The following is a 25,731-nucleotide window of genomic DNA, read 5'->3' as shown; positions in this document are numbered from 1 at the left end:
TGGTCAAAGAGACACTTTATACATATGAAGAAAAACTGGATCAACTGGGCTTGTCCTCGCTGGAATTGAGAAGAATGAGGAAGGATCTAACAGAAACATATAAAATCCTGTTGGGACTGGAGAGGCTAGATGCGTGAAGAATGTTCCTGATGTTGGGGAAGTCCATAACTAGGGGTCACAGTCTAAGAATAAGGGGTAAGCCAGTCAGGACTGAGATGAGGAAGAATTTCTTCACTCAGAGAGTTGTGAACCTGTGGAACTCTCTCCCACAGGAAGCTGTTCATTAGATACATTCAAGAGGGAGCTGTAATGGCCCTTGCAGCTAAAGGGATCCAAGAGAATGAGGAGAAAGCAGGAATGGGATACTGAGATTGCATGATCAGCCATGATTGTATCGAATGGTGGTACAATCTGGAAAGGCCGAATGGCCTCCTCCTATTTTCTATGTTTCACTAAAAGGAGCTTTTGAAAAGAGGAGAGTTGGATGGTACAGAGAGGGCATTAAAATCCAGAAGGCTCAGAGACCAGGAGTAAAACCACAGCAGGATTTGTAAATTAGGATGTGAATGTTAAAGACTAGGCATTGATGGACTGGTATCCAGTGGGTCAGCCATGATGCAGTGCTCATGTGAGTGCGTTGAGTGGTCTTTAGTTCATACGAGTAAAGATCTGGATGATGAGAATTAACTGTAAAGCAATTGTTCAATGAAATGATGTGATCTCTGACTAACCATAGTCACATCCAATGAGTTACTTTGTGTAGAATCAACCAATGAAAACAAGAGTGAGAAGGTCGATGTTGTCCTCTTCAACCCATTCAGGGTGGTTATGACACACCATTGGAGCAATAGGACTTGAACCCAGGCCTCCTGGTCCAAATGTGGGGACAGTACCACAGCACCATAAAGACTGTTCAGTGAAAAGGTGGAGTGACACCAAACAACAGACCCTTGCAGGGAGGTGACAGGACAAAGTGAACAGGGCTGTCCACAGGGGAAAGCTGAAATGCTTTCTCTAAGTGATTATTAATCTATAAATCATAGAATAAGGCAACTCTCACCGAAAACAATGGATGCTGATCGCCTGACCTATTGACTGAAACATTTAAGGAAACTCAGCAAGTGTAACAGCATCTGTGTCCAGAAACCAGAGCTGGCTGGTCCCTCCTGTCTGCTCCTGTTCCGCTGTGAGACAGGAGTTGAGTCATTCCGCTGGTCTGGGAGAACCAGGTGGTGTGGGAGCACTAGGGTGAGCGACAGTAGCACTACAAAGAGAGATGCCCCAATGCACACAGCTCAGTCTTACAGTGCTGACAAATACAATCGCAAAGTTCACTTCAAACCTTACATCGAATTAACCTTCATCGACAACCAGTGATTTTGGATTTCTAAAGTACAATCCCAAATCTGCAACCACTCCAAACTTCGCATCTGCCCGTGCCCAGCACTCAGACAGTATCAGCTGGCCAGATCTGCAGGGCCTTATTTACCTTCTTCACACACCTTTCCCTCGGACTGTTGTCCCCTTCTGTTTCTCTCACATCTCGTTGCTCCTGTCTTCTTGGCCCTCTCCCTGCTTCATTGAGAATCGCTGCCTGACCATTTCTACCGCTTTCGTTCTGACGGCTCTTTGTCTCTTTCTCACCTTCTTCATCTTCCAATAAAAATCTAGATCGCCTGCTCCACATTCTTTCTGCCTATTGTGTGGGATTTGCAGGACAGGTAAGAGAGAGAGAGAGAGAAAGCTACTCGGGCAAAAACATATTATCAGGCAATTACATATCTTCAGAATAAATCAACGCACTTTCTCAGATGAACTCAGATAGGATTGTGGATTTACCAATATATTTAGTTCCAAGTTTCATTCCTCCCTATCATTTCCAGTGACTCTACCACTCTTTCCCCTTTACTATTTTCATGGTCTCTCTCACTCTCCCTTTACCTTCAACATTCAAGAATAGACTTACTCTGTCTTTCTGTTTATCGTTTGCACAGACTCCGTCTCTCTCACTCTCTCTGTCTGTCTGTCTCTGTCTCTCTTTCTCTCCGCCGTTGCCACTGACGCTCTCCCTTTCTCATTCTGTCCATCCGGCATCTCCCACCCCCTCTCCTTGGGCAAGTTCAGTCCGAGCCCTAAGCGAGCCCTCCCTGCGCCAAGGGACGGTCAGGGAGCCTTCACTTACCGGTGTCTTCCTCATCGAAGGAGTTCATACACGGGAAGTAGATGGCCAGGGCTTCGAAGGAAGCGGACAGGCTGATCCTGCTCTGTGATCTCTCGATGGGGAAGGCGCTTGGGGCCAGCTCGGAGCTCGGCGCTGCCTTGGCCGCCCTCGGAGGCACATTTTTCACTCGCAGTATTGCACGCGGCGTCTTGGCAGCTTTGGAGGGTCCCGGCGCTATCAGGAAACCTCAGCCCTTCACTCCGAGTTGGCGTTCACAAAGAGCTGACTCTCTCTCTCTCTCTCTGTCTGTCTCCTTTCTCCTCTTGGTGTTCCCCTTCTGTCTCTCCCTTGCTACACAATACCTTTCTCAGCAAGCTGTTGTTCACTGTCTCCCACAGTCAGTACTCCTCACACTCAATAATGACATCTCTTGAGCTGGTTGGAATCTCTCTCACACACAGACACAGTCCTGGTCCAGCAGCTACCGCTCACACTCTAATTCACTGAGAGCTCAAGGATTGTTTGAGGGTGGGAGTGGGAGTGAGGTACAAAGCGAGAGGTGGGATTGAACTCACATCTGACGTCTTAATCCACCAATCTGTGCCTGGGCTAGGAACTGGGGCGTGGAGCGACTCGCCTGGAGACTGTGGAGAATAAATTAAATCTCAAAAAAAGACAGCGGCTCTGCATTTTACTGCCATTTTATGCCTTTCCCCTGGATTATCTGTCTCTGTGTGTCTGTGCTTGTGAGTGTTTGTACCTGTGTCTGTCTGGGTCTCTGTCAGCGTGCTTGAAGAGTCTGTCTGTGTCTTTGAGCTGTCTGCCTGTATCTATGTGTGCCTGAGGGTCAGTATGTGTGTCTTTGTGCCTGAAAGTCTGCCTAATTTCTGTACTATTGCTTCTGTGTGTGTCTGTGTTGAATTTCCCCACCCTGTGTGTGCCTGAGGGTCTGTGTATGTGTGACTATCTATCTGTGTCTGTGTGTTGGTTTACTTATATTTGTGGTTTGCTGTTTGTTTTTATGTGTGTGTATGTCTGTGTGAGCTTTTTTGTAATGGTACATATGAGTGTGTAAGAATGTGTCTGTTTTTGTGCATCTGTGTACATGCACATGTAAATATACAAGTGTGTATACGTGTGTCTGTATATTTATATCCCTTTGTGCTTTTATATGTCCAGAAGGTGTAATGGCTGCAGCAGGAAAGGGCAGCTTTCAGCCTTGAAGAAGGTGAATGATTTTCAGCCACATTATCGCTCATCAGTAATTGCCAAGATAATGTCCACATCCAGCAGTCACTGCAGCTGCTCTGAATGTCCAGGTTTGATGGACTCCACAGGAACCTTCTCAACATTCGGTTTAACTTCCTGCCAGGAAACTGTCGCCAAGAGAGGGAAGATAATTCACTTCTGATGGGACACACAATTGGTGGAGGACTTGCCTGAACCCAATCCAGGATTTCCTGTTGCCTTTAGTTCAATCAAAGAAGTGGGAGACTGGGATGGATTTACAGCTGAGCATTTGGCAAACACATAAGAATCAACAAGATATTTTATATACAATTATCTTGAAAAGGTTGTTGAAGTGATATAGAACAAAGTTGCCCTATAAATTCAAGTACTCATTTTCTTTCATAGCAACATAACCTATAAGGACCAAGAGCAGCCTGCCCTTCAATATGATCAGGGGCTGATTATCCAACTCCATCCCTGTTCTTGCTTTCACCCCATACCCTTGATCCCTTTAATCTTAACAACTATATCGAACTCCTCTTTGAAAACTTGAATATTTTGCCCTCATCACTTTCAGTTTCAGAATGTCCACAGAAATGTGTTAATTTGGAATGGCAGATAATAGAGAATCATGCAACACTGAAAGGGGCCATTCTACCCACTGTGTTGTGCCAATTCTTTGTAATACCTATCCAACTGGTCATCCTCGCTCTTTCCCCACAGCTCTGCAGTTTCTCTTTTTTTTTCCTGGTCAGGCATTTATAAGAGATCAATGTGTTTAACTCTTTGTTTTACTTTAATGAAAACGGTTTATGGAATGCTGACTATTATCTCAAGGGAATTGGAATGTACCAAAGAGAAACGGATGTCTCAGGAGTCCAGCTCCCGCTAAAGTCAATGTGTTCAGTTCGGGGTGTCTCAAGAAGATGAAATTAATCTCAAAGGAGGTTTGCCACAGATTCAGCAAATTGACAAAGGGTTAAATTATGAGGAGAAGTTACATAAATAATACTTGCACTCCCTTGAGTTTAGAATGTTAAGGATGATCATATCAAGGTGTTTAAAATGATTTAAAGATTTGATGGAAGCCGCTACAGAGAAATTATTTCCTCTGACAGTAAAACCCAGAACAAAAAGGCACATTCTTAAAATAAAAGCTCAGAGCAAAATCAGCAAGTACTTCACAAAGGATAATAGGAATGTAGAATACTCGTTCTCAAAATTCAAGGGCAACTTGAATTTTCACAGCTAAGATTGACAGATTTTAAGGATGGATATTTCAGAAGGGAAAGCAGGAAAACAAGGTCAAAATATAATCAGGATCATACAGCACGGAAAAAGACCCTTCAGTTCAACACATCCATAAAGAACAGATATCCCAATCTGACCTAGTCCTATTTACCAGTTTTTGGCTCACATCACTCTAACCCTTCCTATTCATATACCTATCCAGGTGCCTTTTAAATGTTGTAATTTTACCAGCCTCTACCACTTCCTCTGGCAGCTCATTCCATACACGTACCACCCTCTGTGTGAATAAGTTGCCCTCAGGTCCCTTTTTAAATCTTTCTCCTCTCACCTTAAATCTTATTTCCTGTACATTTGGACTCTCCTACCCAAGGGAAAAGTCCTTAGCTATTCACCCTATCTATGTTCCTCATGACTTTATAAACCTCTATAAGGTCACCCCTCAGCCTCCAACCATAAAAAACAGAATGGACTCAAAAATGCTGAATGGTCTACTGGTGCCAATTCTGGGAGTCACAAGTAGGTAGGATAATGAAGGGGGTGTTTGGTACTCTTTCCTTTATTGGTCAGTGCACTGAGTATAGAACTTGGGAGGTCATATTGTGGCTGTACAGGACATTGATTAGGCCACTTTTGGAATATTATGGGTAATTCTGGTCTCCCTCCTATGGAAAGGATGTTGTGAAACATGAAAGGGATCAGAAAAGATTTACAAGGATGTTGCCAGGGTTGGAGGGTTTGAGCTATAGGGAGAGACTGAATAGGCTGGAGCTGTTTTCCCTGGAGCATCGGAAGCTGAGGGGTAACCTTATAGAGGTTTCTAAAAATCACAAGGGGCATTGATCGGGGAAATAGACTCCTCCTAAGTTGAAGGAGTCCAGAACTAGAGGGCATAGGTTTAGGGTGAGAGAGGAACAATATAAAAGGGACAAAAAGGGGCAACATTTTCACACAGAGGGTGGTACGTGTATGGAATGAGCTGTCAGAGGAAGTGGTAGAGGCTGGTACAATTGCAACATTTAAAAGGCATCTGGATGGGTATATGAATAGGAAGGGTTTGGAGGGATATGGGTCAACTGCTGGCAAATAGGATTAGATTAGTTTAGGATATCTGGTAGGCATGGACGAGTTGGACCGAAGGTTGGTTCTGTGCTGTACATCTCTATAACTCTGAGACATCTATGACCCTGCTACTAATTATCCAAGTATATCCATGAAATTAACTTGTGCCTTTGTTACAGTTTGCTGTTGTAACTCAGAATGTACTGCCTGAAAGGTGAGCAGTAGTTTCATGTGCCCAGATCCTGCAGATGTAAGAACAGTGAAACTATTGGGGTTCACCATCAATAGTCCATCACAACTGACAACAGCAGCTAGAGTCAACATGTGCACAGTTAAACACAGTGTTCTTAATGCTTCCTTTATCAGCCAGAGTAAACACAGTGAGCAGGAGCTTATAGGGGTCTGAGTGATGAGAGATATGTTTGTCACAAAATTGAATAGGTTTCCAGTGAGGTCCATCTCGATAACTCACTCCACGTTTACACCTGTACCAGTTAATAGTGAGAAATGCATTACAAACTGGTGTTGGAAATCCCTCCAAATCAAGTGATACAATTCTGACTTGACCAAAAAAACTGCAAGATTCAGCCTCATTTGGACCCCGTACCCCTCCTCCCTCAGTGCACTGACAGCCCTGTCGATATTTATGCTGTTGGGCCCACTGTAAAACGTTTGAAAATCTACACCTTATTGGAAGAATTGTAACAGGATTTTTTTTTTTTAAATGCACGCCTGGTGCATAAATACTGCTAATCACACTCACTAATCCCAAAATAGTTAATTTTATTTTAGTAAAATGAGAAATTTCTCTATGTGGGTATTAAAAAATGTGGGTATTAATTATTTTTAAATTAAAAATTTTACCAACGTTATTTCAACCTCAATGTTAGTCCAATCAAAATCTGAATGTTAAGGTTTGGGTCTGAGAGGAGTATGGGAATCATGCTTCAACAATCTTACCAAGTCTTCTGAATAACTCTCAAGACAATAACCCTGAATATTGAAGATATCAGACTGAATACGGAACCTCCAACACCAACAGATTCTCCTGTATAACCCACACCATCAGACCCGTCCCATCGGATGCACACCATCAGACTGACACCATCAGACCCACACTATCAGACTCACACCATCAGACCCACATCATTAGACTCACACCATTAGACCCACACTATCAGACCCACACCATCTGACTCACACCATCAGACTCACACCATCAGACCCACATCATTAGACTCACACCATTAGACCCACACTATCAGACCCACACCATCCGACTCACACCATCGGACTCACATCATCAGACCCACACCATCAGACTCACACCATCAGACTGACACCATCATACTCACACCATCAGACCCACACCATCAGACCCACACCATCAGACTCACACTATCAGACTGACACCATCAGACCCACACCATCAGGCTGACACCATCAGACCCACACCATCAGACTCACACCATTAGACCCACACCAGCAAACTCACACCATCAGACCCACACCAGCAGATACACACCATCAGACTGACACCATCAGACCCACACTATCAGACTCACACCATCAGACCCACATCATTAGACTCACATCATTAGACCCACACTATCAGACCCACACCATCCGACTCACACCATCAGACTCACATCATCAGACCCACACCATCAGACTCACACCATCAGACTGACACCATCATACTCACACCATCAGACCCACACCATCAGACCCACACCATCAGACTCACACCATCAGACTCACACCATCAGACCCACACCATCAGGCTGACACCATCAGACCCACACCATCAGACTCACACCATTAGACCCACACCATCAGACCCACACCAGCAGACTCACACCATCAGACCCACACCAGCAGATACACACCATCAGACTGACACCAACAGACTCACACCATCAGCCACACTTCATCAGACCCACACCATCAGACTGACACCATCAGACCCACACTGTCAGACCCACACCATCAGACTCACACCATCAGACTCACACCATCAGACTGACACCATCAGACTCACCCCATCAGAGCCATACCATCAGACTCACACCATCAGACTGACACTATCAGACCCATACCATCAGACTCACACCATCAGACTCACACCATCAGATTCACACCACCAGCCACACACCATCAGACCCATACCATCAGACTCACCCCATCAGACCCACACCATCAGACTGTACACCATCAGGCCCACACCATCAGACTCATGCCATCAGACTGACAACATCGGACTCACACCATCAGACTCACACCATCAGACCCTCACCATCAGACTGACACCATCAGACCCACATCATCAGACTCACACCATCAGACTGTATACCATCAGACCAACACCATCAGACCAACACCATCAGACTCACACCATCAGACTCACACCATCAGGCCCACACCATCAGACTGACACTACCAGACCCACACCATCAGACTCACACCATCAGACTGACACCATCAGACCCACACCATCAGGCTCACGCCATCAGACCCACACCATTAGACCCACCCCATCAGACTCACACAATCAGACTCACACCACCAGACTGACACCATCAGACCCACATCATCACACTCACACCATCAGACCCACCCCATTAGACTGACGCCATCAGACCCAACCCATCAGACTGACACCATCAGACCCACACCATCAGACTCACACCATCAGACCCACACGATCAAACTCACTTGATCAGACTCACACCATCAGACCTATACCATCAGACTGACACCATCAGACCCACACCATCAGACTCACACCATCAGACTGACACCATCAGATCCACACCATCACACTCACACCATCAGACTCACACTATCAGACTCACGCCATCAGACTGACACCATTAGACTCACACCATCAGACCCACACCATCAGACTCACACCATCAGACTTACACCATCAGACTGATACCATCAGATCGACATCATCAGACTCACACCATCAGACCCACACCATCTGACTGACACCATCAGACTGACACCATCAGACCCACACCATCAGGCTGACACCATCAGACCCACACCATCAGACTTACACCATCAGACTGACACCATCAGACCCACACCACTAGACTGACACCATCAGACCCACACTATCAGACTGACACCATCAAACCAACACCATCAGACTGACACCATCAGACTCATACCATCAGACTCACACCAACAGACTCACACCATCAGACTGACACCATCAGACCCACACCATCAGACTGACACCATCAGACTCACACCATTCGACCCACACCAACAGACTCACACCATCAGACTGACACCATCAGACCCACACCATCAGACTGACACCATCAGACTCACACCATTAGACCCACACCATCAGACTCACATCATCAGTGCTGCTCTGCATTTTTCCTCAGCCATCATTAAGCCACAAAAGGAAAGAACTTCCATTTATCTGCTGCCTTTCATGATGTTAGGATGTTCCAAAGTGCTTGATAGTGAATGGCGAGACAGTGTAGACACGTATTTAACACTGACAAACAATTATGTGCATAGTGTGCTCCCACATACTGCAATGTGACAACTGCCAGGTCATTCAATACAATGGAATTGATTCAGGGGTGACTATTGGTAACGCAGGCAGAGAGAAACCCCATGATCTTACTCAAATGCCACTTTTGGCTTTTATCAAAGAAGGCATCAGAAAGATGGCATCTCAAACAGCACTGACCCCCAACAGTACAGCACTCTGCCAGCTGTGACCCTGCGACAGTATGGCATTCCCTCAATACTGACCCTCCAACAGTACCCACTCCCTCAGCACTCACCCTTCAACATTGCGGAACCCACTCAATACTGACCCTCCAACAGTGTGGCGCTCCCTCAGCACTGACCCTCTGACAGTGTAGCACTCCCTCAGCATTGCTCCTCCAACAGTGCAGCACTCCCTCAGCGCTGGCTCTCCAACAGTGCGGCGCTCCCTCAGCACTGACCCTCCAACAGTGTAGCGCTCCCTCAGCACTGATCCTCCGACAGTGCAGCACACCCTCAGCACTGACCCTCCAACAGTGTGGCACTCGCTCAGCACTGACCCTCTGACAGTGTGGCACTACCTCAGCACTGAACCTCTGACAGTGTGGCACTTCCACAGTACTGACTCTCCGACAGTGTGGCACTCCCTCAGCACTGACCCTCTGATAGTGCGGCATTCCCTCAGCACTGATCCTCTGACAGTGTGGCACTCCCTCAGCACTGACCCTCCGACAGTGCGACACTCCCTCAGCACTGACCCTCTGACAGTGCGGCACTCCCTCAGCACTGCATAGCAAGAGCCTTGGTGGTGATTGTTAGCCATCCACTGTCCATAGGGCTGCATTTTTGCTCCTCAATTATTCAACTGAACTTCAACATTTCTCCACTCAGCCCACACTCCTCCAATAATTCTTCACCCTGTCCAATTATGGATTATATAAATAACTGCAGATATTCAGAAACTTTAATGATCTCAATACCTTGATTGTATAAATAGAAAGCTAAGTTGTATTTCTGAAACTGTGTCATAATCAGAAATAACTTGTTTCATTCACAGGCTCATAGTCTCAGATGTTACAAAAGGATTAAAATCTTGAAAGATTACATTTCTTTAGTGGATCATTGGTTCAGTGGCAAATTTGTTGCTTTATATTGAATATTATAGATCAGCAAAATCACACTGTCATTCAATTGGTGTTGGGGAATGACTGGAATGGCAATGCTATCAGTTTTTATGCAAAAAAAATTAGAGAAGGGAGAGTCAAAGTGTGGGTTAGCTTCTTGCTGCTTGTTAATTAAAATTGTGGTGATAGGGTTAGGGTTAGACTGTAGTCTGGGTGAGGGAAAAATTCAACTCAGCTGCGTGCATTGTCAGCTGTGTCTCAGTGGGTCATGCTCTTGTATGTTAGTGAGTGAGAAGCTTTTGACCTGATCTCAAACTCCAATCTGACACTCTATGAGTGCAGTGCTGAGGGAGTGCTGCACTGTTAGCAGTGTTCTCTAAGATTGAAGCCCTGCCAGCCCTCTCAGAATGGAAGTAAAAGATCCCACACCATTATGTTTTGGAAGAGCAGGGGATTTCTCCTTCAGTTTCCTGCATCATTCTCCCTCAGCAAACATGGTTAAAGCAGATTAACTGGTTATTATCTCTTTGTGATTGGTGGGAGCCCCCTGTGCACAAATTGGCTGCCATGCTATCTAGGAGAAAGTGAGGACTTCAGATGCTGGAGACCAGAGTTGAAAAATATGGTGCTGGAAAACACAGCAGGCCAGGCAGCATCCGAGGAGCAGGAGAATCGACGTTTTGGGCATAAGCCCTTCTTCAGGACTATCTACATTGCAATGTTGCTTTACATTCCAAAAATATTTCATTGGCTGTGAGTCACTTTGGAATGGCCTGTGGTTGGGGAAGGTGCTATTTAAAATAACTTTTTTTTTGTTGTTTGAACCATCCCCTCATACAGGAAACGGACCTACAGCTGAGGTGACCTGATTGGTTGCTGAATCAAAATGCCAGGGACCAATCTCTAAGAGGGATCTATTGACATGACTGAGACCCAATAAGTGGGAACACCAGCTCCTGCAGGTCTTTCTCCAAGCCACACACCATCCTGACTGGGGACTATATCACCTAGTCAAGATTTGGGAATTCCCTTACCATCAGCGCTGTGGGTGCTCTGACACTATACAGACTAGGGTTACACCTGAAACATCGACTTCTCCACCTTCTGATGCTGCCTGGCTCACTGCGTTCTCCCAGCCTCCTGCCTGTCTACACCTTGGATTCCAACAACTACAGTTTATTTTTGTCTCTAACCATACAGACTGCAGCAATTCTTGAAGGCAGCAACTCACCACCAACCTTTCAAGGGACAATTAAGGCTGGGAGTATAATTATTGGCCCAGCCAGCGATGCCAATGTCCTGTGAAAGAATTTTAAAGAACACAGCAAGACCGTATAACCAGCAATGTGATGGTGACCAGATAATCTGTATGTTTAGCAACAACCATTACCCAAAGCAGGTTGTGGGATTAGTCAGGGTGTCAGTAAGGACTGTCTTTCACTGATGTGGCCCCAATTGTTTGAAAGGTGAAGTTGCTTTGAGGTGCCAAGTAATAAATACATGACCTTGCAGTTTTATATTTCTCAATTTTACTAATAATCTTGTCCTCCAAATATTCTCTTTCGCGTCCTTGCATGCCAGTCTGATGAATCTGTGTGAGTGAATCAGATTGGAAGATCAAAAGCAGCCGCCTCCAGGCACATTCAGATTGTTTCTTTGTACCTGGTGGGGAAAGAAATGTGTGAAGCGTTTGATTGAAACAATGTTAAACTGCGAGCAGGAGTCTCAGTGTTCCCCCGGTACAGCTGCTCAGGCAGGGGAACGGCAGAGAGGAGTCTTTAGCTTCCCCACTTACAACCGACTAATGTGGAGCAACAACTTTATAAACTTCTGGTCGCCATGCATTTCTTTCCAAGTGGCAACCAGTGACCGGTGAGGCACCACAGGGATCACCAGCTGCCGGAGGACGGAGCAGTGGCCTCCAAAAGCTTGCAGTTTCAAATCAACCTGTTGGACTATAACCCAGTGTCATGTGATTGTTGACTTCGTCCATCCTAGCCCAACACCAGCACCTCCACATCATGGATTCATTGAGTGAGTGGGCAAATGCATGGCAGATGAAATATAACATGGATAAATGTAAGGTTATCCACCTTGGTAACAAAATATTTCGATGGATTGTTATTTGAATGGCTATAAATTGAGAAGGGGAGATATGCAACAAGACCAGAGTGTCCTTGTGCTCCAGCCACTGAAGAAAAGCATATAGGTGCAGAAACCAGTGAGAGCCTTCATAGTGAGCAGATTTGAATACAGGGCCTTGATGAGACCACACCAAGAGTAATGTGTGCTGGTTGGTCTCCTTATCTGAGGGAAGACGCCCTGGTGATGGAGGGAGTATAATGAAGGTTAACCAGATGTTTCCTGGGATGGTTGGACTGATGTATGAAGAGAGACTGGATTGTTTCGTACTATATTCACTATATTGACTGGGGGTTTGCAAGAATGTGGAGGGATGTCATACAAACCCATAGATTTTCAACAGAATTAGACAGGAAGGGTGTTCCCAATGATCAGGGAGTCCAGAACCATAGGGTCACAGACTAAGGATACAGGGTAGATGAGGAGAAATCTCTTCAACCAGAGAGTGGGGAGCCTGTGGAATTCTCTGCCACAGAAGATAGTTGGGGCCGAAAGAACAAAGAAAACAAAGAAAATTCCAGCACAGGAACAGGCCCTTCGGCCCTCCAAGCCTGTGTTGATCCAGATCCTCTATCTAAACCTGTCGCCTATTTTCTAAGTGTCTGTATCCCTCTGCTCCATGCCCATTCATATATCTGTCTCGATACATTTTAAATGACGCCACCATGCCCACCTCACCACCTCCGCTGGCAATGCGTTCCACGTACCCACCACCCTCTGTGTAAAGAACTTTCCACCCATATCTCCCTTAAACATTTCCCCTCTCACTTTGAACTTGTGACCCTGAGTAATTGTGTCCCCCACTCTGGGGAAAAGCTTCTTGCTATCCACCTTGTCTATACCTCTCATGATTTTGTAGACCTCAATCAGGTCCCCCTTCAACCTCCATCTTTCTGATGAAAATAATCCTAATCTATTCAACCTGTCCTCATAGCTAACGCCCTCCGTACCAGGCAACATCCTTGTGAACCTCCCCTGCACGCTTTCCAAAGCATCCACATCCTTTGGTAACGTGGCAAGCAAAAATGTACGCAGTATTCTAAATGTGGCCAAACCAAAGTCCTATACATTGAACTTTTTTCAAGAAGGAGTTAGATGTAGTTCTTTAGGGATCAAAGAGTATGGGGAGAAAGCAGGAACAGGGGACTATGTTGGATGATCAGTCATGAGCATATTGTAAGACAGAGCAGACTCAAAGGGCCGAATGGCCTACTCCTGCTTCTATTTTTTATGTTTCTATGTTCTCCACCGATTTTCTCTCCTGTTCTCTTGGGTCCTGAAGAGCATGGAATTTTTACATGATACAGTTTATTAAATGGTTAGCATCCTCACTGCTCTGGAGAACGGAGTGTTCATTCATTATAGTACATGGTTAAGGCAGGGTTATTGTGGTGCAGTGATAATCTCCCTATCTTTGGACAAGGTGGCCTGCGTTCAAGTCCAGCCTACTCCAGAGGTGTGTCATAACATCGCTGAACAGGAAATATTTACGCAATTAAGATATGCCTTCCTTATCAGTATCTGTGGGACATGTTCAAAAGTTTGCTAGCATGTACATTTGTGATGTATATGTTTTGTATATTTGTGTGTGTGTGCTTATGTTGCTTTGTGCATGTGTGTCCACATTTGAGGTGTTGATAGAGGATTCTGTAACCCTGGCAGCATTTCCTCATGTGTGATTTCAGGCATTTTCTGTGACTGGGGTATTTTAATGACTTGGAGATGCTGTTGTTGAACTGGGGTGTACAAAATTAAAAATCACACAACCAGGTTATAGCCCAACAGGTTTAATTGGAAGCACACTAGCTTTCGGACCACCTGATGAAGGAGCGGCACTCTGAAAGCTAGTGCTTCCAATTAAACCTGTTGGACAATAACCTGATGTTGTGTGATTTTTAACTTGAGGTATTCTACTGTTTGTGGCATCGCATCTGTTTACTCCTGATGTACAGGGATCCCTGAAACCTTGAGCAACCCAGCCCACTCTGGCCCTGGGGTTGCTGAGAGTGAGTTATGATGTTAATATTGCTCAATGGTTTAAGCTAACAGCACTGGCTGAGGATCAAATGGCAAAATTTACACTTAGCTTTCAAAATTATGGAGACCATCGGTTGAGTAAATGATGAGTAAAATGTCATTGGCGGGAGGTTAATGAGCAGAGGAAACAGACTTAGAATAATTAGCAAAAGAACCAGAGAGAAAATGAGGCAAAAAAACTGTGCCTTACATAGCAAGTTGTCACAACCTGGAGCTCACTGACTGAAAGGATTGAAGGAGCAGATTTAAGTGCAACTATTAAAAGAAAATTCAATATATAATTGAACAGAAAAAAGATTAGAGAGCTCTGAGGAAACAGCAGGGAAGTCAGATTAATTGGATAGCTATTTCAAAAAGCTAGCACAAAAGGCTGAATGGACTCCCTCTGTGCTGTTTCATTCCACAGTCATATGCATACCCTGCTAACCACTGTTTTAACCAGCTGGACCCTGAATAATACTTTCCACTAAAGATTAGCATCTTTTTAAGGTATGCCAATTAAAATTAATACTCATTTTCTTTCTTGCTTTCACTGGTATTACTATTGTTTGTTTCCGGTTCTTTCTTACCCTGGAGCTGAGCAGCTTGTGGGACCATTTCAGAGCCATCCACATTGCTGGAGATATGGACTTTTGGCAAATTTTCTTCCTGAAAGAATGCAAGTGAACTAGATGGCATTTTACAATGATCACTTCATGGTCATTATTCTTTGGATCAGCTTCCAATTGCAGATTTTATTAACTAACAGGAAATTCCAGGATTAGCGTTTGGTACCCATGTTCACAGAATATGATCCTAGGCTAACACATGACATTACATCGTGGATGGCACGGTGGCACAGTGGTTAGCACTGCTGCCTCACAGCGCCAGAGACCCGGGTTCAATTCCCGCCTCAGGCGACTGACTGTGTGGAGTTTGCACATTCTCCCCGTGTCTGCGTGGGTTTCCTCCGGGTGCTCCGGTTTCCTCCCACAGTCCAAAGATGTGCAGGTCAGGTGAGTTGGCCATGCTAAATTGCCCGTAGTGTTAGGTAAGGGGTAAATGTATGGGTGGGTTGTGCTTCGGTGGGTTGGTGTGGACTTGTTGGGCCGAAGGGCCTGTTTCCACACTATAATGTAATATAATCACTGTCTCCCCAAAGGTATCTGCCACCTTCTTCCATTGAGGACAGTCACAAGAAATGACAAGCTGACTTGACTTAGAATAAACATTTTCACCTTTGCATCTTGCACATTTGATTTGAAGTTTCTTTTAGGAAATTGGGTGTTGGTAAATGTTTGCACAAACTACCACAATTAAACACTCAATAACTGATTTTCAAAGGCTCTGTTAAAGTACAATAAAGAATACCGGAACCAAAGTGAGGTTATTTCTAATCTGCAATTCATTCGTATTCAGCCTTGAACCCATTTGCTAATACTTAGAACATAGAACAGTGCAGGCCCCTTCAGCTCTTGATGTTGTACCGACCTTTTATCCTACTCTAAGATCAAATTAACTGACATACCCTTCATTATACTATCCTCCATGTGTATCCAAGAGTCCAAGAGTCGCTTAAATGTCCCTAATGTATCTGACTCTACTGCCACTGCTGGCAGTGCATTCCACACACCCACCACTCTCTGTGTAAAAAACCTATCTCTGACATCTCCCCTAAACCTTCCTCCGATCACCTTAAAATTATGACCCCTCATGATAGCCATTTCTGCCCTGGGAAAAAGTCTCTGGCTACCCACTCTATCTATCCTCTCATCATCCTGTACACCTTTATCAAGTCACCTCTCATCCTTCTTCGCTCCAATGAGAAAAGCCCTAGCTCCCTCAACCTTTCTTTATAAGACATGCCCTCCAGTCCAGGCAGTATCCTGGTAAATCTCCTCTGCACCCTCTCTAAAGCTTCCACATTCTTCCTATAATGAGGCAACCAGAACCTGAACACAGTACTCTAAGTCTGCTCTAACCAGGAGTCTATAGAGCTGCAGCATAACCTCATGGCTCTTAAACTCAATCCCCCAGATAATGAAAGCCAACACACCATGCGCCTTCTTAACAACCCTACCAGCTTGGGTGGCGACCTTGAGCGAGCTATGGATGTGCACCCCAAGATCCCGCTGTTCCTTCACACTGCCAAGAATTCTGCCTTTAACCCTGTAATCTGCATTCAAATTCAACCTTCCAAAGTGAATGACTTCACACTTTTCCAGGTTGAACTCCATCTGCCACTTATCAGCCCAGTTCTACATCCTGTCAATGTCCCATTGTAACTTACAACCGCCCTCCACACTATCCACAACTCCACCAACCTTCAAGTCATCGGCAAACTTACTAACCCACCCTTCCACTTCCTCATCCAAGTCATTTATAAAAATCTTAAAGAGCAGAGGTCCCAGAACCGATTCCTGCAGACGATCACTGGTCACTGAGCTCAGTCTGAATACTTTCCATCTACCACCACCCTCTGTCTTCTAAGGGCCAGCCAGTTCTGTATCCAGACAGCCAAATTTCCTAGTATCCCATAACTCCTTACTTTCTGAATGAGCCTACCATGGGGAACCTTATCAAATGTCTTACCAAAATCCACATCCACTGCTCTACCTTCATCAATGTATTATGTCACATCCTCAAAGAATTCAATCAGATTTGTGAGGCATGACCTGCCCCTCACAAAGCCACGCTGACTATCTCTAATCAAACTATGCTTTTCCAAATAATCATAAATCCTGTCTCTCAAAATCCTCTCCAATAATTTGTCCACCACCAATATAAGACTGACTGGTCTGTAATTCCCAGGGTTATCCCTATTCCCTTTCTTAAACAAGGAAATAACATTTTCCACCCTTCAATCATCTAGCAGAGTCATTAGGGACATTTAAGCGACTGCTGGACATGCAAATGGATAGCAGTGAGTTGAGGGGTGCGTAGGTTAAGTTATTATATTTTACATTAGGATTAAACCTCGGCACAACATCGTGGGCCAAAGTTCTGTGCTGTACTTTTCTATGTTCTATGTTTTACTCCAGTGGACAGTAAGGACACAAAGATCACTGCCAAAGGTGCAGCAATATCTTCCCTTGCTTCCTGTAGTAACCTTAGATATATCCCATCTGGCCCAGGGGACCTATTTATTCTTATGTTTTTTCAAAATGTCCAGCACATCCTCATTCTTAACATCAACCTGTTCTAGTGTATCTGTCCTCACAAATGTCAAGATTCCTCTCAGTAGTGAATACTGAAGCAAAGTAATCATTAAGGACCTCCCCTCCTTCCTCCGACTCCAGGCACAAGTTCCCTCCACTATCCCTGATCAGCCCTAACCTCATTCTGACCATCCACTTGTCCCTCACACAAGAATGCCTTAGAGTTTTCCTTAATCCTATCTGCCAAGGCTTTTTCATGCCCCCTTCTAGCTCTCCTAAGTCCATTCTTCAGTTCCTTCCTGGCTACCTTGTAACCCTCCAGAGCCCTGTCTGATCCTTGTTCGAGCACATCCCAAATTGTAGTGATCATTTATATCCTCTACAATGTTGACATTGCTCAGGTACTGATCTGCACTTTTCTTTCTTTTTGATCTGAAAGATCATGAAGGAAGCAGCTTCCTTGATTGTCATCCAATTCGCCACCTTCAACATCTACTTCCTCTGCCACCGACGCTCAGTAGCAGCAGTGTGTACTATCTACAAGATGCACTGCAGAAATTCACAGGGCATATCTGACAGCACCTTCCAAACCCATCTTGAGGGTCAAGGGCAGTAGATAAATGGGCACAACACAGCACATGCAAGTTCCTCTCCAAGTCACTCACCATCCTGACTTGAAATATATTGCAGTTCCTTCTGTGTTACTGGGTTAAAGTCCTGGAATTCCTTCATACAGCACATGGACTCCGGTGATTCTAAAAGGCACCTCACACCCGTCCCCTACTCCACGGCATTTGAGGATGGGCAATAAATGCTGGACTAACCACTGATGTCCATACCTGATGAAAGAATGCATTTTTAAAAACAGAGGTGCATGTGGTTAGTTTTAAATTTGCCAATGACCTGATTTTATTCTCTTTGTTAACATCCTTCCATCTATGAAAGACAATGAATACACAGCAACAAATCCATTTCAGACATGGTGCATCTCTTCCTGATGCCTGCAGAGGCGAATCCCTGAGGGACTGACACAAGTGACACTCCTGAAGCTACTGAGTGACATTGCAGGTTGTTGTTGTTTTTGATGTTGGCATCTGTTTCCAAGTCACTGCAACTATTGGTCATCGTGGTGAATGCCAGCCCTCAGGAGGTGTCACCGTTTTCCATTGTTGCCAGCAAGTGACTCCCAGTTGTGAGAGCTGGTGTCTATGGTCTTGTTGTCACACTCGCAAACATCCTTTGAAGTGGAGCTCTGATCACCTGGTACCAGAGACCTCACTGTGCAGAGGGCCCTGGGTATGTGACCATCTTCCATCCTGATGATGTTTCTGAGCCAACAAAGCTGCCCTCTGTTTGAGGAAAGGTGGGATTCCTGTCACAAGGAGAGCTGTTGTAATCACCGCTGTGTATGTGGGGATATGGTCCTCCAGAATGGGCACCGTAGCAATGTGCAAAATGCAGCAGTCAATCAAAACCCAGCAACTTCCTGCAAAAGATCAATGTAAGTGTGACCAATTTGTTTGAATGTCTTTGTTTCAGGAGTAAATAGTGGCCAGGACAGTGGGGAGAAATCACCTGCTCATCTTCTGAATAGTAACATGGGATCTTTAACATCAAGAGAATAGATGGAACCTGGGTTTAGCAACACAGGACTTCCGACAGTGCTGCACTCCCTCAGCACTGACCCTCTGACAGTGCGGCACTCCCTCAGCACTGACCCTCCGATAATGTGGCACTCCCTCAGCACTGACCCTCCGATAATGTGGCACTCCCTCAGCACTGACCCTCAGACATTATTGTACTCCTTCACTCCCTATTAGACAAAATTGTGGGTGAAATGAAGTTAAGTGAGAAGAAGCTTGTGTGGCACATAAAGATGAGCAGAGAGCATTCAGCAGAAATATAATGTGAAAGGTGTTGTAATATTGTGCACAAGTTTGAGGTTTATTTCTTCCTTGCTGATTTGAAGTGGCTGGTTGAAGGGAAGTAACCACAGTTGATACAATCCAGGAGATTGCAGGACCATGAGGCTTGCACAGAAAACTCACGTAGTTTCCTATCTGTTGAAGGTTCTCTGATCTCTAGAGATGACCATTGACTGTTCATTGAAGATTAAACTGATTAAATATTTAGGCCAAAAGCATCTTCCAGATTTTTCTTTCACCTGCTGCTCTTCCAGCATTGATTTCAGTTCTCCATCTCATTGTATTGTGCTTCTTTCCTCAGATGAAATCCAAACTGCTCGCTCTTGATCCAACTAAAATAGCCAACTCTTCAGAATGAGGGCAGCACTCTGAATCTTAAGGGAGGTATTGGTCTATTGGTATTAGATTAGATTACATTACATTACATTACAGCGTGGAAACAGGCCCTTCAGCCCAACAAGTCCACACCGACCCGCCGAAGCGCAACCCACCCATACCCCTACATTTACCCCTTACCTAACACTACGGGCAATTTAGCATGGCCAATTCACCTGACCTGCACACCTTTGGACTGTGGGAGGAAACCGGAGCACCCGGAGGAAACCCACGCAGACACGGGGAGAACGTGCAAACTCCACACAGTCAGTCGCCTGAGGCGGGAATTGAACCCGGGTCTCAGGAGTTGTGAGGCAGCAGTGCTAACCACTGTGCCACCGTGCCGCCCTCAAATTTGTCATGGGGCTGTTATCCCAGGTAACATACTGGGGACCTCGGTTCCAATTCTGCCATGGCATATGATGGGATTCAGTTCAATGAGAGTCTAATGATCACCACGAGACTGTTGCTGATTGTCAGCAACTGTTTCGCAAAGTCATTTAGGTAGGATGCTTGCCTGGTCCAACCTACATGTGATTTCAAACCCACAGCAATATGGCTAACTCTTAACTGCCCTCTGGGCAATAAATGCTGGCCTATCCAGCAATGCCCTCATCCTGTGAATTTTTTTTTTAAGAAAAGACAAAATTGGCTGGAGTCTCTAGAGGCAATGGCTCTGATAGTGTTGATGTTGAAGTTCCATAAGGCACCATCCAATCTAACAATGTCGCACAGTTTCTGGGTATATTAGAAGCTGCCATCTTGCACGAGATCTTGATTGAGATATAAATAATCGTCCCTGGCTCTTGTGATAGAATAAATTACTAAAAGCAAGCGTCCAGGTTCAGCAGGTAATAGGGAAGGCAAATAGAATCTTAACATTTCACTCAAAGAGAATGGAATATAAATATTGGGAGTTTTGCTAAACCTATGCATATAAGATTACACGTAGATTACATGTAATTAGTTTTGGTCAGCATTTCTAAGGAAAATCACACTGGCATTGAAGACAGTCCAGAGAATGTTCACTCAGCCAGTCTCGGGAATAAAGCCACTTTTTTATGAGGAGTTATTGAGTAGGTTGGGCATGTACTCATTGGAGGTTAGAAGTGTGAGAGGCAACTTTATTGAAACATAAAAGTTTCTGAGAGAGCTGGGCAGGGGAGATATTGACAGGGTATTCCAATACATTCCATCTTCATGGTAGAGGACGTTCCAGGATTTTGACCCAGTAACATCGAATCAAGCTCCAAGTCAAGATGGAGAGGGGCTTGGAGAGAATTTGTGTGAGGCGAGCTTGGTGTATCTGCTGCTGATGTGAATGTTTAAGGTGCTGGATGCGGGTACCTATCAAGCAGGCTGCTTTGGACATCATGGGTAGACAGGCAGGAGGCTGGAAGAACACAGTAAGCCAGGCAGCATCAGGAGGTGGAGAAGTCAATGTTTCAGGCATAACCTTTCTTCAGGACTGGAAATGACTGGGATTAGGCAATACCTTGTTTCCATTTAAGCATCTTCGTAAATCTCATCTACACCCTCATCAGTGCAATCACATCCTTCCTATAATGTGGTGACCAGAACTGCATGCTATGGCCTGATCAAAATTTTATACAGTTCCAGGTAACCTCACTGCTCTTGTAATTTATGCCCCTGCTATTGAAGGTAAATGTCTCATATGTCTTCCTAACCATCTTATCTACCCACCCTGTTATTTTCAGAAATTTATGGTTAGGTGCAGAGTAAGGTCCTTCTGATCTTCAGTACTTTCCAGAGTCCGACCATCCTGAGTCTAATCCTATGTCTTGTTAGCCCTCCCTAAGTGTGTTACACTTTTCTATGTTGAATTCCATTCATAACTGTCCTGCCCACTCGACAAGTCTGTTCATCTCCTCCAGCAGATTACCACTCACTGTTTTACCACCCTACCCATTTTCTAGTGGGCGACTTGGTCTTGGATCCCATGGGTTCCTATTCTGTTGAGTAGTCTGCCATAAGGGATCTTACCAAAAACCTTGCTAAAGTTTGAGTAAACCATGCCAAATGTATTGGCCTCACCAATACTCCTGATTAATTCTTCAGAATAATCAATCAGATTTGTCCAGCATGTCCATGCCAAGTATCCCTGATTAATCTGTGTCTGTCCAAGTGCAGATGTATTCAGTCTCCCACAATCCTTCCTAATAACTTCCCCATCACAGAGATTAGAATGACTGGCCTATAATTTCCCGGTCTTTCCCTTCCTGCCTTCTTTCAATAACAGGGCAATGTGAGCTGATCTCTAATTGTCTGGTGCCTCACCTATGGCCAGGGAGGATGGAGCTGCTGGAGCTGCTGATATCTCCTCCCTCACCTCTACTACCAGCCTAGGACTCAGCTCTTCTGGGCTTACAAAACTATCCACTGTCGAGACTTGATGAACCCACATGTACCTCATCTCTATCAATGCTAATTTCTTTGACTATCCCAGAGTCCTCGGCCCTGATGCTATTCCTGTGCCATCTTTTCCCATTGTGAAAACTTATACAAAGATTATATTCCGCTTCTGAGTGTACATAAACATTACCCCTATGGTTCCTAATGGACCCCAGTCTTTCCCTTGTTCTTCCCTTGCTCTTTATAAATATAAAATTCCTTTTTTTTTGTCTATACTACATGCCAATGCTTCCTTAGGCACTCCCTTACCTTTTGTAATCTCCTTTTTACATTTCCCTGTACTTCTTACACTCCTCTAATGACTTTTAGAGTCACAGAGATGTACAACACAGAAACAGATCCTCCAATCCAACTCATCCATGCTGACTAGATATCCTAAAGTAATCCATTTGCCAGCACTTGGCCCATATCCCTTCAAACGCTCCCTATTCATATACCCATCCAGATGCCTTTTAAATGTTGTAATTGTACCAGCCTCCATCACTTCCTCTGGCAGCTCATTCCATACACGCACCACCCTCTGCATGAAAAGGTTGCCTTTTTGGTCCCTTTTAAATTTTTCCCCTCTCACCCTAAACCTACACCCTATAGTTTTGAACTCCCCTACCATGGGAAAATGACCTTGTCTATTCACCCTATCCATGCCCCTCATGATTTATAAACCTCTACAATGTCACCCCTCAGCCTTTGATGCTCCAGGGAAAACAACCCCAGCCTATTCAGCCTCTCCCTATAACTCAAACCCTTCAACTCTGGCAACATCCTTGTTTATTTTTTCTGAACCCTTTCAAGTTTCACAACCCACTAACCAGCCCAATCGCCCTGTGGCCAATCACTTCAATTCCCCCTCCCACTCTGCCAAGGACATACAACTCCTGGGTCTCCTGCACCACCAAATCCGAGCCACTTGATGCCTGGAGAAAGAATGCCTCATCTACCGCCTTGAGACCTCCAACCACACATCATCAATGTAGATTTCACCAGTTTCCTCATCTCCCCTTGCCCTACTTATCCCAGACTCAACCCTCCAACTTGGCACTGCCCTCTTGAACTATCCTACCTGTCCATCTTCCTTCCCACCGATCTGTTCCACCCTCCACTCTGAAATATCAGCATCAACGCTCAACTTCATGCACCTATCACATTCCTAGCTACCGCCCCCACAAGCCTCACCCCCCCCCCCCCCCTCCCATTTATCCATTTATCTCTCAGCACCCTTGGGGCCCCCCACATTCCTGATGAAGAGCTTATGTTCGAAACATCGACTCTCCTGCTCCTCGGATGCTGCCTGACCGGCTGTGGTTTTCTAGTGCCACACGTTTTGACTCTGATCTCCCACATCTGCAGTCTTCACTGTCTCCTAAAATGTTTCCCATAGCAGGGAGACCATTATTGCACGCAGTATTCCAAATGTGGCCCAACCAATGCCCTGTACAGCTGCAACATGACCTCCCAACTACTATACTCAATGCACTGACCAATGAAGGAAAGCATACTAAATGCCTTCATCATTACCCTGTCTACCTACGACTCCACTTTCAAGGAACTATGAACCTGCACTCCAAGGTCTCTTTGTTTGTCAACACCCCCCAGGAACTTACCATTCAGTGTATAAGTCCTGCTCTGACTTGCCTTACCAAAATGCAGCACTTCACATTTATTTAAATTAAATTCCATCTGCCACTTCTCAGCCCATTAGCCCATCTGATTAAGTCCCATAGTACTCTGAGGTAATCTTCTTCACTGTCCACTACACCTCCAATTTGGTTCATCTGTAGACGTGCTAATCATATCTCCTATGTTCACATCCAAATCATTTATCTAAATGACAAAAAGCAGTAGATCCAGCACTGATCATTGTGGCATTCCACTGGTCACAGGACTCCAATCCGAAAAGCAACCCCGCCCCACCACCCTCCATCTCCTATCTTCAAGCCACTTTTGTACCAAAAGGCTAGCTCTCCCTGTATCCCATGTGATCTAACCTTGCTAACCTTGTCAAATGCCTTACTGAAGTCCAGACAGACAATTCCACTGCTTTGCCCTCATCAATCTTCTTCGTGACTTCTTCAAAAAACTCTTGCTGAGCCTTTCCTTTTCTTCTTAACTCTAACCACCCAGCTGAGAAACCACCACGCCCAGCCAAAAGTTCACCATGCCCAGCTGCCAAACCATCATGCCCGCCAAAAATTCACCACACCCAGCTGAGAAACCACCATGCCCAGCCAAACATTCACCACCCTCAGCTGAGAAACCACCACACCCAGCTGCGAAACCATCATGCCCAGCCAAACATTCACCACACCCAGTTGAGAAACCACCATGCCCAGCCAAACATTCACCATGCCCAACCAAACATTCACCACACCCAGCTGAGAAACACCACGCCCAGCCAAAAATTCACCATGGCCAGCCAAACATTCACCACACCCAGCTGAGAAACCACCACGCCCAGCCTGACAATGCCACACCGGGCCAAGAGACCACCATGTGCCATACAGAGACTGGGCCAAGAGATCGCCAGGGGGCTGGCTGGGCCAGTCCAAGAGGAGGCCTCGCTGGGTCCCTGGTGGGGCTGGGAGTAAAGAAAAGAAGAAAAGAAACATCAAGAGAGGAAAATAAATAGAAAAAAGGGACAGAAATAACAAATAAATTTCTGGAGCAGAAGAGCTCTGGCTGAAGCATACTACTCCACCACCATTTTGGTCAAATCTGCATGTGTACATGTTGGTTCATTTACCCCAGCAGTGTGCTCACGTTCTTCCTGAAGTGTGGTGACCAGAACTACACACTACTCCAGCCATAGCTTAACAAAACCTCTGTAGAACTCTGACATAACCTTCCCATTCTTATAATCTTATAAAGTTGAGAGTGTGTTGCTGGGAATGCTCAGCAGAGCAGGCAGCATCCAAGGAGCAGGAGAATTGACGTTTCGGGCATAAGTCCTTCACCAGGAATGAGGCTTGTGGGCCGGGGCTGAGAGATAAATGGGAAGGGAGTGGGGCTGTGGGGAAGGTAGCTGAGAAAGCGATAGGTGGATGAAGGTGAGGCAGAAGGTGATAGGTCAGGGGGGAGTGATGGACACCAGAGGGCAGAGGCATGTTGGAGGCTTGGGATAATGTTGGGGACTGCATGTCCATGGTGAAGATGAGGCAACGGGGGCCAGGGAAACGATGATTTTGTCCCAGCCTGCACTTGTCCCACTGAACTCATCTCTTCCTACCTCCACACCATCCTGTCCCCCTTAGTCCACGAACTCCCCACCTACGTTCAGGACACCACTCATGCTCTTCATCTCCTCCAAGATTTTTGTTTCTCGGCGCCCAACACCCCATCTT

At 45.4% G+C, this 25,731-nt stretch overlaps 1 protein-coding gene across 1 annotated transcript in view; it reads right to left on the bottom strand.

Annotated features, from left to right (window-relative positions):
* The window catches only part of LOC122559886 (regulating synaptic membrane exocytosis protein 4-like), a 122,836-nt gene extending 107,635 nt beyond the window's left edge, over positions 1 to 15,201 (bottom strand). The window contains exons 1-2 of the mRNA XM_043709993.1: positions 15,093 to 15,201; positions 2,183 to 2,407 (exon numbers count right to left, since the gene is read on the bottom strand). Coding sequence (XP_043565928.1) covers positions 2,183 to 2,407; positions 15,093 to 15,201 — 334 coding nt within the window. The remainder of the gene's footprint in view (positions 1 to 2,182; positions 2,408 to 15,092) is intronic.
* Between the last annotated feature and the right edge of the window lie 10,530 nt (positions 15,202 to 25,731).

Source organism: Chiloscyllium plagiosum, chromosome 20 (genome assembly GCF_004010195.1).
Source record: "Chiloscyllium plagiosum isolate BGI_BamShark_2017 chromosome 20, ASM401019v2, whole genome shotgun sequence".
Lineage (NCBI taxonomy): Eukaryota > Metazoa > Chordata > Chondrichthyes > Orectolobiformes > Hemiscylliidae > Chiloscyllium > Chiloscyllium plagiosum.
Note: the sequence above shows the minus strand (reverse complement) of the source record. Positions and strands in the feature narration are given on the sequence as shown.